Genomic DNA, 15,755 nt, shown 5'->3' with positions numbered 1-15,755 from the left:
CTGAATATGTCTGAAAAAGATCTCAGAGTTTTTAGGAGTTTACTGTGAGTCAGCAGTATAAGTTGGTTAACAAAAAAAGGAACAGGATCCTGGGCTTCATGAAGAAAGATATAGCCTGTCCCTCTTTTTGCTGTCCTGGCCAATCCACATTTGGATTACTGTATTCAGTTATGGGAGCCATCATTTAAGAAGGACTTTGGTCATCCAGAGATCATTTGAAGGAAAGCAACTAGGATGAAGAAGAGTCCATGCTATACCAAGGATCCACTGAAGAAAGTGAGCATGTTTATTCTGGTGAAGAGAAGATAAAAGGGGATATGATAGCTGTCTTCAAGTATGTGAAAATACCTCATAGGGAAAGGGAATAGATTTGTTGGATAGAGTTGGCAAAACCAGAAGTAAAAAATTGGTTTTTGAATCTTGTCTCACTTTCTTTGTAATTTTTTTTTCTTTATAATCTTAAGCAACTAGCTAAGTAGGGCAGTGGAGGGAGCACTGAGCTTGGAATCAGAAAGGCTCATCTTCCCGAGTTCAAATCCAGCATCAGCCACTAGCTGTGTGATCCTGAGTGAGTCACTTAATCCTGTCTGCCTCAGTTTCTTCATCCATAAAATGAAATAGGAGAAGGAAATGGCATAGTATTTGAGTATCTTTGCCAAGAAAACTCCAAAAGGAATCTCAAACCAATCATTTCTTCTACCTGGATCTCAATTTCTTTATGCACAAAATGAGGAGGTTGGAGTAGATGGCCTCTGGGGTCTTTTCTAACTCTAGATCTATGATACTATGGAATATAAGATAAATAAACTCCTCTTTTTAGCTTTTTCTTTTGATGGGGTAAGCCCAAATCAACTTATCTCCCTTGAATGGACACGTGCCTAAAATCCCAGTTCTCATTAGCTCAAAAGCTTAAATCATCTCTGCTTTTCTACTTCTCTGAATCCAGCAGGTTCCCAATACTGGGGAAAATTTAATGTAGGCACCCAAACAATTTCAGCCCTTTTGCAACCTGAGTTCAAGCAACCCACAACCTCAGTCTCCCCACAGCAGGGATTATCAACATTATTCAACATACCTGGCCAACTGTCTTTTTTTTTTTTTGGCAAGGCAATAAGGATGAAGTGGCTAGTAACTAGTAACTATTAAGTATTTGAGACAGAATTTGAACTCAGATCTTCCTGACTCCAGGCTCAGTGTTCTTTGCCCTGTTCCCCTGTATTGTCTTTATCATGTGTGTGCTGTTTCACCCCATTTGACTCCAATCTCTTTTTATAACAGAGACCATAGAGCTTTCATCTTAGTCTCCTCAGAGTCAAACCCATGTCTGGTAACTTACTTTTTTTGTCCAGATCTGCACTTTCACTGGTGTAAGGCACTTCCAGTGAGGAAACTGCCTTCACCAATGCAGGCCTGACAGTCATCTGGGAAACTGAAAAGTTAAATGACTTGTCCAGGATCACACAACCAGAAAGTGTCCAGGGCTTGACTTGAATTCAGGTTTTCCTAACAATGGGGCTAGCTCTGTTTAATCAATGTTTGTTTGAGTTGAACTGACTTGAAACTAAATGGACAGAACTTTGTGACTGTGGTTGGACAGGGAAGATGAGGAAAAGGGAAGAGGTAGAATCAGCATCTTAGTGTTTGGAGGCAGGTGAGAGAGAAGAGGGAATTGGGAAGAGTAGCAGGTTCTAAAACAGGGTGAGAAATCAAATTGTACCAGGACCAAAGCCACACTGGGGATGAGCATAAGAAAGATCAATCACTCACCACTCCTCGGTACAATTGCAGGGTTTCCTCCTCAGCTGATTTCTCATATGACCCATCTGAAAAACCAAGGTGGAAACAGACTCATTGGTGTTGTGTATATAAACTGAATTGTTTCTGATTTACCTTTGGGTGGAAATCTTGGTTTTTTTTAAACTATTTTTTCTTTTAAAAAAACTGAAAATTTCACCTTTTCAATGGGTGAAGGAGATGAAGGAAGGGAAAGAATTTAAAATTGAAAACAAAATTTAAGTATTCTTTCTCTCTCCTTTCCATCCTACCACCGAAGAAAAAAAAGAAAAACAAAATCTTAGTAAAAAATATACCTAGTCAAGCAAAATAAATTTCCACACTGACCACATGAAAATGTATATCTGAATCTGCACCCTGAGTCCATCACTCTTCTGTCAGGAAGTGGGTAGCAAACTTCTTTATTAGTCCCCTGGAACAGAGGTGTCAAACTTGTGCCCATCAGCAAAACTCCCTGAGTGCTGCCCCAATTAGATTAAAATGTAATTGGAAAATGTTTAACAAAATAAATAAAAATGCAATACAACACAGATAATGTCAATTTGTGGTTTTCTAAGTCAATATACTGCCCTCCAAGATCTGTTTCTATTTAAGTGTGACAACACTGGAATTAAGATGGGTCTTTGCACTGATCAGAATTCTGAAGTCTTTCAAAAAATGCTTGCTTTCACCATGTTGATGTTATATAATTTTTTTTGCTTCTACTCACTTTATTCTATAATAGTTTACACAATCTATTAATGGCATGTTAATATTATAATACAAATATAATTTATTCAGTCAATCTCCAACTGATGGGCCTAACTTTAGCTTTCAGTTTTTTGCTACCACAAAAAAGAGCTCCTTATTTTTGTACTCTTTCCTTGATCTCTTTGAAGTATAGATCTAATAGTAATATAAATGGAGCAAATAATGTCACAAAAATTTAATGACTTTTTAGCACAATTCTCAATTTTTTTCCACAATGACTAGACCCATGCATAGCTCCATCAATAGTCCATTAATATAGTTGTTTTCCTGCAGTCTTGCCAACATTTTTTGGACATGTCTTTTCCCTTCATCTGCCACCTCTTCATACTGGATCATCCAGATTTCATCTATAATCCTCTCTAGTTCCTTACCTTCTCTGCTGGGCTAGAGAAATTAAAGTCCCGTGAATGCTTTCCAAAATCAAAACCTTCTTTTAGCACTTCAGAACCAAGTTTAAAAATGTAGCTAAATCTCCTGTGAGTTCATCTGTCTCTTCACCTTGCCTCTCAAAAAAAGGGTGTATCTGGGCTGTGGGCAAACTGATGATTTGAAAGAAGTGAAAAGTCATAATTAAGTGGAGTCTTTCAGAGGAGGAAGAAAGGATGAAGAGAACCAATTGCTGAAAAAGAGGTTCCTAGGAAGCAACCACCCTATCTTAGAGTCTATGGTAGAGGCAGTCTGATCTGATAAACCTAGATTGGGGGAGAATACATTCCAAATTGTACTGAGGGCATAGGAGCAGGATTCCATGACCTAAAATGCTACAGAGTTCCAAGAAGGATGGGTAATTCTAACAAACAGAAGGTGCAAAGACGAATGATTCTGATGAGGAGGAATAAATAGGAGTCATTTAATGAGACCATGTGGGTGCACAACTTACCAACTTAAGATTTAGAAAAGATATGTAATTTCTCTTGATCTGGATAATAAAAGAAGTTGGTGGAGCCTATTTTATCATGCATCCAAAGGCAACAAGAACCATCATTTTATGGACCATCTGGTTGACTTGCATTGTAGTGCTCATGATAGGTTTGCAAAAATGAGTATGAAAATAATTTTAGCTCAGCTCACATGTGCCAACATCTGTTTTAGAAGATGAGGAATTAGAAAAATTCTATGAATTACTTGTTAATCTTCTTCTAATTGTACCAACCAAAGTGTCATATATAATAACTTCAATAAAAAGATGGGCAGAGGGGAATATTGCAAGAAAACGAGTTGAAAAATATAGTTTACGAATATGATGATTTCAAAGCTTGTAAACTACACAGAAGATTCATACTTTTTGTACTACAAATGCCTTTCTTGAGAAAAAGAGATCCTAGACAGTGAATAACAAATATTACAAAAAATAAAATTATTGTTTAACAATTTAAAAAATTGGTTACAAATGTTGGACTTATTTTTCAAATTAGCAATTTAACTTAGAGCAAATGTCAAATTTAGTATCAAACTAGAGAAATAAAAATTGAGGCAATTTCTATATGTCCTATTTTTGAAAAGTGTTGATGCCTTAAAATAGGAAATGGATAAAAGAACAAAATCAAATACTGATTCTTACTATTTCCTAAAGAAATTTAAGCTACATAGATCACTAGTCATAATGAGACCAAAATGGTTTCAAAACTTCCTCTATCAACCAATACTTGAACTTAATTCCTAGCCAAGAGACATGGTAGCTACAGGTAACATTGATTTAGAAAATAAGCTCATTGTAAACATTTATGGAGGAGAATGGTGGAAAATTTTAAATAGCATAAAATGATAAGAACAAGTAGAGGAAAAAAATTAAATGAAGTATGGTAAGAAAGCTAATCAAGCAGAATTATTCTGAGAGCTTTTAAGCATGATACTGGACCAAGTAAAACAATCAGAAGAAAATTTGTAAAGATTTTTATAGCACTTTTCACTATTAATGATAGTGGAGGCATGACTGGTTTAGACTCTCACATTGTAATCTTGGATATGCTATATAAGGAAATAGAAACAGCACAAAAAATATGGCAAGAAGTTAGAATACATCTAGTAACATATAAAAGGAAACTCATGCTGAAGGCAACATAATTTTAATAGTTTTAAATAACTAATTCTCAACATATATGAAAAAGAACCAAAGACATTAAAGTCTTGAGAAATTTTTATACATTAATATTACAAAAATGAAATGGGAAATCATAAACAAATGAGCCAGATGTCCGCTTTTCTATTTCTAATAGGTTTGTATGAAAATAACTTATTCAAATATCAGGAACATATTTCATAAGGGTTTGAAATGGGAACAGTCAGGCTTTTGTAAACTATATTCTCTAATGGAACAAATTTTTATACTTACAATAGATTGAAAGATGAAAAGAATGCAAGATTTTACTGTATCTATAGCTTGGTTGATTGAATCAGAGCTTTCGATTCAGCAGAGCAAACACTTAAAAGATCTCCAACAAGGTAACTGCCATGAACATATCAACATCACACAAAATTCCTTGAAAGATGTAACCACAGAGATAATTTTGTTCAATGACCTTCTGGTTATTTTTATTGAGTAAGGCATAAAACAGAGATATGGGTACCTTCCATAGATCCTAGAGGTAGCTAGGTGGTGCAATAAATAAAATGCTGGACCTGGGATCAGGACGACTTGAGTTCTAATATGACCTCAGACACTTACTAGCTGTGTGACCCTGGGCAAGAAACTTAGCCTCTGTCTGTGACAGTTTTCCTCATCTGTAAAATGAGAGAAATAATGATATGCTAATCTCCTAGGATTGTTGTAAGGATCAAATGAGATAATATTGTAAAGTTCTTTGGCACAGTGCTCAGCACATAGCAGGTGCTATATACATGCTAGTTATTTTTTATTATTATTACTTGCCACTATTGGGAAAGATGTTTAGTATGAGTGCAAAAGAAAGAGAGATTCTTTAAAACTGGTGAAATTTTCAAGAAGCTCTTGTTTTTGAATGATGCTGTACTGATTGCATCAAGCCCCAGAATGTAGTAGAAAAAGATCCATAATCCGGAAAGGTTTTGTCCCCACAGGGGACTGTCCCTACAGGAAAAAGCAAGTGAATGAACAATATCTGTTATCCAGAGTAGAATAAACATTTGGAAGAATGATCCATAGAACGAGTTCATCCTTCAGTATCTTGGGCAAATACTTCAAATAACCATGAACTCAACCCAGAATTGAAGAGGAGGAAGAGAGTGGGTTGGGTTACCTTTGTGAATGGAACAGTTTTAAAAACCCTAAGATTTCCCAAACAAAGGCCCATCTTCAGATGATAGTAAATGATTGTGAATCAAAGGAGACCAGTCCTTTAATTTGACAATTAAAATTAAGTGTCACCCAAAAGGTAATTGAGAGGTACATGCTGCGTGTAAGCTTGCTGTAATATGTTACAAATGAATTGGGTAAAAGTTGCCTAAAGGATATTTTCAGAGAGATCTAACACTAAAAAGAAAATGAACTTGTCATGTCCTGAGAGCAAGGGCTGACTATTGAATGACTAGTGTATTCTGTTAGTTTCCATGCAACATCAAAATACCTAAAGAAAAGCTACTGGATTGTTGGGTGAACCTCTTTTGTAGAATTTGTGGGAAGACATTAACATGAATCACAAAGGATAGGTAGACATGGATAGGTTGTGACAATTTTTTTTGAGAGAGTACCTACATCGAGGAGATCACAGACCCACAGAAGCATGTTCTGGGGATGAATGCACACAACAAGGCAAATAACATAAGATCAATACAAAAGATTAGCAGAAACCTGTGACAATAGTGTCAGTAGTGTTAAAATCCAAAATGAGCCAAGATTCATAAGAAATGCTAAAGACATTGAAAAGAGCTTTGAAAAAGTCAAATAACTTTGAAAGATTTAAGAAATTTGATCAAGGGAATAAACAACCATGATTCTAGAGGACTGATTACAATGACCTGCCCATTCACTGACAGAGAAGTGATGTGTTAAAGGGGAAAAATGAAACATACCTTTTTAGACACCTTGTGTCCACAGACTTGTAAAGATAGAATGAAAATGGCTGATGGAGAATGGAAGCCCATGTTAAGTCAGAAGATAGTAAGAGAAATCAAGCTTCCTTCAACTAGTTCAAGTCATCAGGCCTAGAGGGATGATATCCCATAGCACGGAAAGAACTGGGAGAAGTGATTGGAGACCTATTTTTGACAATCTCTAAAAAATCATGGAGAATATGAAAGAACTGGAGAGGACATCTAGACACAGAGGAGGGCAACACTTGTCCCTATTTTCACAAATAGGAAGAAAGTAGATTTATTTCATTTGTGGCTAATAAACTTGACGGCCATTATTGGCAGAATTTCATAAAATATTATTAAAAGGCATATCTGTAAGCATTTGAAAATAAAGTGGTGATCCCATGATCTAGTATGAGTTAAAAAAAATCCTGCCAGATTTATCACATTTTGGTTACTAGATTGGTAGGTGACAAGAATGCTATCCAACTCAATTCTATAAGCAGTTAAATGACTTACTAGGTGCTGAGTATATAAACTTAGGAAACAGTGGCTGCTCTCAAGGAGCTTACATTCTGCTGGGGATTGGGAATGGTAGTGCATAATACAAGAATAAAGGTAAATAAATACATATGGGCACAGAGTAATAATGCTAACAACTTGAGGGATCAGGAAAGGCCTCATATAGAAGTTAGTACCTATGCCAAGTTTGGAAGGAAACCAAGGATCTTGGAAGTGAAAGCAAGGAGGGAGAATATTCAAACAAGGAGGATGATTTATATAAAAGTGAAATAGGAAATAATCCTGGTCTAATTATGGTCGATCTGAATATCATCAAGACATTTGATAAACTCTTTCCTTACATAATAGGGAAATATGGGCAAGGTTGAGTGGATTGAAAAATGATTAAATGAATGACCAGATTGATAGCCTAAGAGTTTATGAATCAATGTTGACCCAGAGGAAGGTTGCTCATGGTGGATCTCAAAGGACAGGATCTGTCCTTGAATTGGTTCTAACCAATTTTTTTTTGTCAGTAACTTGCATGAAGGTCAAATAATATACTTGTCAAATTTGAGTATGATAGGGGAAGGGGATAGGAAAGGAAAGAGATAAATTTGATAAATTAAAGCATCTGCAAGGAGGGAGATCAGAATGGGGAAGGGATCAGAGATATGAGGATAAGCTGAAAGAACCAGAGAGAAGAAGCCTTAATGGGGTATTACCCATCTTCAGACAGTGGAATAAGGGTAAAGCTATGTTGTTAGCCAAGACAGAAGCTGCAGGACAACAGATTTTGGGTATTAGACAAAGCTCTGTAACAATGAGGCCTTTCTAAAAGTGAAATGGGATGCTAAGGGAGATAGGAAGTGCCCCATCACTGAAGGATTATACACAGAGGATCCACTGCTATCTGTGGGCATAGTGTAGTGGGGATTCCTTCTTAGGGACAGGTGGCCTTTTATTTGACTCAGAGATTTTGTGGTTCTATATTCAGACATGATAGGTAAGTCTCACTGTTAGCAGAAGAATGCTAGGGACAACAGAATTGGTATACAAAGCTCTGTAAATGAGGCTGTCTAAAGTGAAGATCGATGCTATAGAGATCAGGACTGACTCCATCAGCTAGAAGATTATACACAGTAGGCATCCACTGCATCTGATGTCTATAGTGTCGTGGGGTTCCTTTCTTAGAGGACAGTGGCCTTTTATTGACTATAATTCTGTTCTATATTAATGATGAGTCTACTCTAGAAAAAGATCATAATTTAAAAATTCATGACTTCTCAAGTCACTCAGTCAGACTGACCATTGCTTATGTAAATATAGGTGCACTCCCGCTCTATGTCACATTTCTGGGTCCTCCTTAGCTAAAGTCTTATCTATATCATACTATATATATAGTCTCATACTAAAAATGTATATTTAAAATCTAAAGCCTCTTGCAGTCTGACATTCGTATGTTTTAGATAACACTCCCACATTCCCTAGTGGTAGCCCCATGCTAGCAACCCAAGCTCAGACACCACAAGTCTCAAGGCAAAGGTAAATGCCTGCTGAGCAGCCTGTTTTCCAACAGAGACCCAACACCTAAGCTCCACTCTAGTGTAGCCATGTACAAACTGCTCGACCCCTCGTGAGCTCACTCCTCCAGAGAAGTCTGTTCTACTCATCCTCCCAGCCAGCTAAGACCAAACCAAGCTCCATTGTTTAAGACCATGAGTCTCTCCAAATCTGTCACATCCCACCACCTACTGCAAACCATGGATTATTCTCTAACTGGTCAGGATGTCAGGAGAGCTTGTGGGAAAGCCAGAGTCCGTGTGAGAGTGAATACCAGAAAGAAAGAGTGAATTGTGCTGTACCATGGAAAGACCGGCCTCTGAGGCTAGACTAGCAAACAGGGACTCAGCAAATCTGTCCACATCATTAGGACCCCATTTCCTCATCTGCAGAAGGAAATATTGTAGCCTGATCTTAACGACAGAGACCTAACTCTCTGTCCAATGATGACCAAGAAACACCAAGGGGAGAGAGGAAGGGTAAGCAAGTATATGGCATAGTAGCAGCATCCCACCCTGGGGAGGATGGGTATCCCAGGAGACCGTGGCTCTGCTACCAATTCATTGTATGAATTTTGATCATTAAATTGATAACTCCCACTTTTATGGTGTTGTAAGTTGGTAAACACTGTGAAGGTATTAATATGATATCATTAGTATTGTATGAATAATTTACAGGTTCAGTTTAGTGTTGAGGTATTAGTATGGCAATTTTACAGATTCAGAGAAAGTAAATGGCTTGCTTAAGATCATATAGAATTATGGACTCAATCTCAGGTAAACTGGCTCCAAACTCAATGAAATCCTGGCTTCCAATATATCATAAGCTTTTATAAAATACTTCTATAAAATGAGGGATTTGGACTAGGTGACTTCTGAGGACTCCTTCCATCTCTGGTTTGTCCCCAATCTTACCCCTTGCCATAGGAAAGAGAATCAAGCCTTAAACTCCCTGATCCAGACAAATATCTAAAGTTGTGTTCAGTTCTGGAGCCATACTTTAGGGATTATCTCAAAACTAGAGCATATCCAAAGGAAGGTGATCAGGATAGGGAGGAACAGGATGTGATGTCACATGAGGATTGAATGGGATTCTTGAATTAATAGACCTCACGCTGGACTTCAATTCTTGGCAACACTGATTAATGAAATGGTGAGTAGCATGATGAACCGTTTTACTTAGAACAGATCATGAAAGGCTAACCTTTCTTTTCTTGACTAGACAACTCAACTGGTCCATAGATCAGAGGTCAGCTGTAGGCATAGGGTATCTACATTTTAGCAATGCAAATGAAAACTCTCTCATTGCATTCTTGTAGAAAAGATGGAGAGACATGAATCAGGTGATGATACAATAATTGGGCTTGCCACTAGTTGAGTGGGCAGACACAAAGAGAGAGATCAAGGGTCCAATGTCAGCTTAGCGTGGATTGACTGCTATGGATCTGTGGCTGGCCCTGTTTTATTTAACAATTATATTAGTGACATGGATATGATCTTAGATGGCTTGCTTAACAAAACTGAGATGATACCAAAATGGGAAGGAAAGATAACACACTGAATATCAGGGGTCAGGGTCCAATATCTAGACATGCTGGAATGAAAATAAAACAGAATAGGAATAAAAGTAAAGTTTTACATTTGGGTTCAAAACCCCAGATTCTCAAGTATATGATGGAAGAGGCATAAATATTTAGTTCATTTTAAAAAGATCTAAGGAAGCCAGAAGTCACTAAATTAATAATACTAAGCATTTATGTGGTGCTTAAGGGTTTGCAAACTACATATGTTGCCTCTTTTGATCCTCTCAACAACCCTGTGAATGTTTCTATTCCCATTTTACAAAGGATGAAGCTGAGGATGGAAAAAAGGTTAAGTAACTTGCTTGATATCATATAGCTAAGTTTCTCAAGTAAGATTTGAAGGTCTTCCTGACTCAATACTTAATGTACTGTACCACCTCACTGCTTAAATTGTTCATACTCTGACCCAGAGATCTCACTTACTACTGAGAGCAAGGAGGTGAAGAACCAAAATTGAAAACAACACTAAGGAATGGTCAGACAATCTGAAGTAACCAATCTCCATCCGAGAAAACTGACAGAGCGACCCACCTCGCTGCTCTCAGTAGAGAGACAGTGATAGAGTACTTGGAGAGACCGCCAGATGTGGTAGATTTGGAGGTTTGGCTTTTGGTTTTTTTTTTTTTTTTTTTTTTTTTTTTTTTTTTTTTTTTTTTTTTTTTTTTTTGGTTTTAGGCTGTTATGAGGGAAGGGGTTGGTTTGGTTTGGTTAATGGGAGGAGCATATCAGGAAAGGACTATCGTGTAAAAATAAAAGACACCCACTAACAAGCTCCAGATGCATTAACAGAGTGCTCCAAGAGGCAAGAAAGGTAAGGCAGCAGAAGTATTGAGAAAGACAGTGTGTGGTGTTAGGGTTCTTACAAGGTGCTAAGTAAGTGGAATTGAGGAGACAGTGGTTAAATCTAGTTTGGCATTGATTTAATCCTACAACAAATGATGGTTTCCTAGTGATATAATGATTGGTGTATACTCAGTGTGGAATACATAAGGAAAAGCTGTCAGGGCCAGAAAGGACAAGCGCACTAGAAGCTCTCAGAGGCTGAGACAGATTCATTCCATTTTCCACCTTTGTGCTGGCTGGAGACATTCAGAGGGAGCTGGAGGCTGAAGCTGGCAGAGGCAAAGGACTAGTGGCAGAGCTCTCGGAACCAAGGAGAGAGATGGGCCTCTATTAAAGATAACTGGGCTATTTTGGAAGAGACACTAAAAGACTGTACTTTAATTCCTGGCTGCATTTGTGATTATTGAACTGAAACTAAGGCTGCCTCCAGAAGCCCCCCAAGAAACTTGCTCTCAGAGAAGATTACATTTTAGAGAAGAGAACATTACAGTGTGAGGTTAGAAAAGTAAGTCACTGGGTTCTGTTTCATCAAGCCATAGCTGGAAAATGGCAATCAGTTCTGGGTGCTATTTTTAAGGAAAGAGGTTGACAAACCGGGCACAAACAGAGGATTAACCAAGATGATATGATGCTTGGAGATCTTACATATGAGGATTGGTTCAAAAAAGTGGGAATATTTTGCCTGGAAAAGAGAAGATTTAGGGGAGACAAGATAGCAGTCTTCTTGTATTTAAAGGACCATCACAAAGAATAGGGATTGGACTTATTATCTTGAACCCAAAAGACAGAATTAAGATCAAAGGGCAGACGTTGAAAAGAGGGAAAGTTTAGGTTTGATGTGAAAAAAAAAAACCTTCCGGAAAATTAGCTCCACCTAAAAGTAGCCTGGGGGGGCGTGGTTACTGGATTGTCCCCTTACTGGAGATCCTCAAAGAAAGGGCAGGTATCCCTTTGATCCCTTTGGAGTATTTATAGAAGGGATTCATGTTTAAGAAAAGGTTGGCATAATAATCTGTGAGACTACTTCTAACTCTGATTCTGTAATATTTTATATTCTAAGATCTCTTTCAAAAATGGCATTCTGTTCTAAAGTCCCTTCCAGATCTAATATTCTATGTTCTGAGATCTCTTCTAGCTTGCTTTCTTTGTTATAAGATCCCTCTCAGCTCTGACAGTCTAAGTCTTAAGTGTCTTCTGATCCTAACATTCTGTGTTCTAAAGCCCCTTCCAGTTCTCATATTCTGTGTTCTAAGGTCTTTTCCAGAGCTGACATTCTGTATCTTAAGGTCTCTCCTCGTTCTAACATTCTGTGTTCCAAGGCCCCTTCCAGTTTATTCTGTGTTCTAAGGTCCCTTCCACTTCTGATACTCTATATTCTGAGGTCCCTTCCAGTTCTGTCACTCTTTGTTTTAAGGTCCCTCTAGCACTGACATTTTATGTTCTGAGGTCTTCACTTATGACATAATGTATTCTAAGTCTTTCTAGCACTTCCGTGCCATATTCTGAAGGGATGATCTGGGACAACCACATAGGTAGGTTTTGGCTTACCTTTGCAGGTGTGACAGCAGGAGTCAGGCACTGGGACAGGTGTGGGGCAGCTGGTTTCAGGACATGTCATGAGGCCACAGTAGATTTGGCCTTCCTGGGAAAGAGAACAGGAGCAAGTTCAGTGATTAGGTCTGTTGCTCTTGGGGACTAGACAGGATGTCAAAGCTGCAATAGACCTGAGACCATAGACCACAGAATATTCTACCATGCTGGAAAGGGCCTTAAAACAGAGAATAGAGAATATCAGCGTTGAAAAGAGTCCAAGAAATCCTCTAGATTGTTGAGATATAAGTGTCCCAAGAGTGAAATTTAAGGTCAGAAAAAGCCAAGGTCAAGTTCTACTCTGATATTTTTCACTGTCTGTCAAGGAAGTTACAACCTATATCCATTCCTACATTACGTACTTGCTCCTGATCATTTCACCAACCCTCTGCCTTTACTTGAAGGAAAAAAAAAAAAAGATCTGCTATTTTATGTTCTAAGAGCCCAGCCAACTCTGACACTGTTTCTAAGCTTCCCCCCACCCCAGCTCCGACATCCTGGGTTCTAAGGGCCCTCCCAGCTCCGACATCCTGGGTTCTAAGGGCCCTCCCGGCTCTGACATCCTGGCTTCTAAGGGCCCTCCTGGCTCTGATATCTTGGGTTCTAAGGCCCCTTTCAGCTCTAACATTCTGTGTTCTAAGGGCCCTTTTAGCTCTAACATTCTGTGTTCTATGATCTAGGGTCCCTTCTAACTCTGTTATTTTCTATTCTAAGGTTTCTTCAAGCTGACATTTTATGTTCCACATTTTAAAGTCCCTTCCAGCTCTGATATTCTATGGTCTAAAAAAAAAATTACCAAGTGCCCCCATCCAAATTTGTGGTTTCTTCTCATCCAAGGGGCAGCTTACAGGTGTGAAATTATGGTGTGTGCGGGCATGAGCTGTGTGTATACAGAGTGATCTATTTCACCAGTCTGGGACGTGCTGAGGAGGGCAGAACCAGGGAATATTTGGATTGGTAAAGTTTCCGAGGCCAGGAGAGGCCGTGCTCAGCAGTTTTCACCTCTCTCTTTTCCCAAGGCGCTGGAATGGCTCTTTAAGCAAAGCCACCACAGTCTCCTCACCCAGACGCCTTCCTGGCATCCACGGTCCCTCCAGATCTGGGGGGACTCAGCACAACGGCAGGCTGTGTGTGCGCCAGTGGGCCGCCTGTTCTGGAAGGGCAGAATGTGGCATGGTGTGGCCCTCGGGCTCCAGGGGAGTCAAGGGGGCTGAAAGTAGGTCACTCCTCGAGGCTGTCCCTGCTCCTGATTCAGTGGGCACTTTGGGACTCCTTGGGAGAGGAGACAGTGAAAGGATCTGGAGTGGGAATCGGAATAGCTGCGGGCCTTCTCTCCCCACTCCAACCCAGGAAATAGCTAAGCCAAAGAGAAGGGCCAACAGAGCTGAAGTAGAGAAAGCCTTGGACAGTGGATTATACCACCTGGGAGACTTAGTGTCTACTTTATCACTGACTTTCTGTGTGTCTTCATTTTTATAGGAATATTTACTAGAGGATAGAAGGAAGAAAGGTAGGAAGCAGGAAGAAAGGAAGGGAGGGAGGGAGAAGGGAAGAAAGAAAGAAGAAAGAAAAAAGGGAAGGAAGGAAAGGAGGCAGGGAGAAAGAAGGAGGGAGGGAATAAAATATTTATTAAATGCCTATCATGTACTAGGTGCTATGCTAAACACGGTACAAATCTCAGTTAATCCCTATTATACCACTGGGATATTATTATTTCTCTCATTTTACATTTGAGGAAACTGAAGCAGGTAGCAGTTAAGTGACTTGTTTAGGGTCACACAGCTAATAAATTTTGAATGTGGATTTGAATTCAGAGCTTGCTGACAGCTAGCCACGGTTCCACCCAAATGTATCAAAGAGGAGGCCAGGTAGAAATGACAACTGTCATCAAGTACATGGAGCGCTACTTACTGTTTATGTGGCCAGGTAAGTCACTTCACCTTGGGGGGGGGGCATAATTATTCAACTGGAAAAATGACTGGCCCAGACCAGAGGGACTCAAAGGTCCCTTTCAGCTCCCAGTCTATGATGCTTTAAATAAACATTCAGAAATCACCTGCTGGATGCACCAGGCTCTATGCTGGGTGCTAGCACAGCAGAGATCTCAAATTCCAAAGCACTAGGTTTGAGTCCTGCCTTAGACGCTTTGCTGAGATTCCACCTCTCTAAGGCTCAGCTGCAGCTCAGCTACCTCATTCAGGGCAGTGTGGGAGTCAGCCTCAGGGATGTGGACTTGAACCTCACCCACATCTGTGTGTGTGTGTGTGTGTGTGTGTGTGTGTGCGCGTGCGCATGTGTGCATCATGTGCATCATGGTCCAGCGTAAGGGTCCCTAACCCAAAATATAAAAATTTGTTTTTTTAAAAATAGTTTGATAATTTCAGTGACTGGCTTCCTTTCTCATCCATAAAAACATTCTTCTGAGAAAGGATCCATAGGTTTCTTCAGATTGACAAAGGGGCCCAGGACACTAAAAAAGTTAAGGACTTTGTGCAGAAAATGTTGTGCTGAGGAATGGAGAATCGCAGTTCCAGCAGTTTCTAGATATATAAGACCCTGAATAAGTTGCTGAATTTTGTACCTCAGTTTCCTCATCTGTAAATCTCAGATATTAATACTTGCAATACTAATACTACTTCTTATTGTTGTTTTAAAGATAAAGCTTTGAAGTACCTTTGAGTACTATAAAAATGAATTGGTATTATTAGAACAGATGAAACAAAGTGGGGATCCTCTGTCTGAAGAAGAGAAGAGTGGAAGGAGGATCCTGAGTTATTGTTGAGGTATCAGGTATGTATTGTGGTGTCAGCCCCCAGAAACATACCTGGTACCTCAGTTCTGTGGCCTTCAGAGACAATGGGAGTCGTTTTGATCATGAAGATTGACCCTGTTCTCAGTCTCCTGAGATGGGCTTTAAATTATAGCATAAGGTACCCTGAGTAGACAGAAGGTAGAACTTCTTAATCTCTCAGTTTGGTGTACTATGTTTTAGTGTCCTGGTCCCATTAGTAGTCTAGGAAGGCCTATGGACCTATTTTCAGAATTGGGGTTTTAGATAAATGAAGGAAAGGCTAAATTTCAGTTAGAGGCAAGTATAAGTTCAAATGTCATTCCCCCCAACTTCATACAAGTTCATGATTCT

General features: G+C 39.1%; 1 protein-coding gene across 2 annotated transcripts in view; it reads right to left on the bottom strand.

Moving 5' to 3' along the window:
* CHRDL2 (chordin like 2) overlaps positions 1-15,755 on the bottom strand; it is a 79,814-nt gene that overhangs the window by 22,266 nt on the left and 41,793 nt on the right. For both annotated transcript variants that reach the window (XM_031961403.1, XM_003764660.3), the window contains exons 5-6: positions 12,572-12,665; positions 1,768-1,823 (exon numbers count right to left, since the gene is read on the bottom strand). In XM_031961403.1, the coding sequence (XP_031817263.1) occupies positions 1,768-1,823; positions 12,572-12,665 (150 nt within the window). The remainder of the gene's footprint in view (positions 1-1,767; positions 1,824-12,571; positions 12,666-15,755) is intronic.

Source organism: Sarcophilus harrisii, chromosome 3 (assembly GCF_902635505.1).
Source record: "Sarcophilus harrisii chromosome 3, mSarHar1.11, whole genome shotgun sequence".
Classification (NCBI taxonomy): Eukaryota; Metazoa; Chordata; class Mammalia; order Dasyuromorphia; family Dasyuridae; genus Sarcophilus; species Sarcophilus harrisii.
Note: the sequence above shows the minus strand (reverse complement) of the source record. Positions and strands in the feature narration are given on the sequence as shown.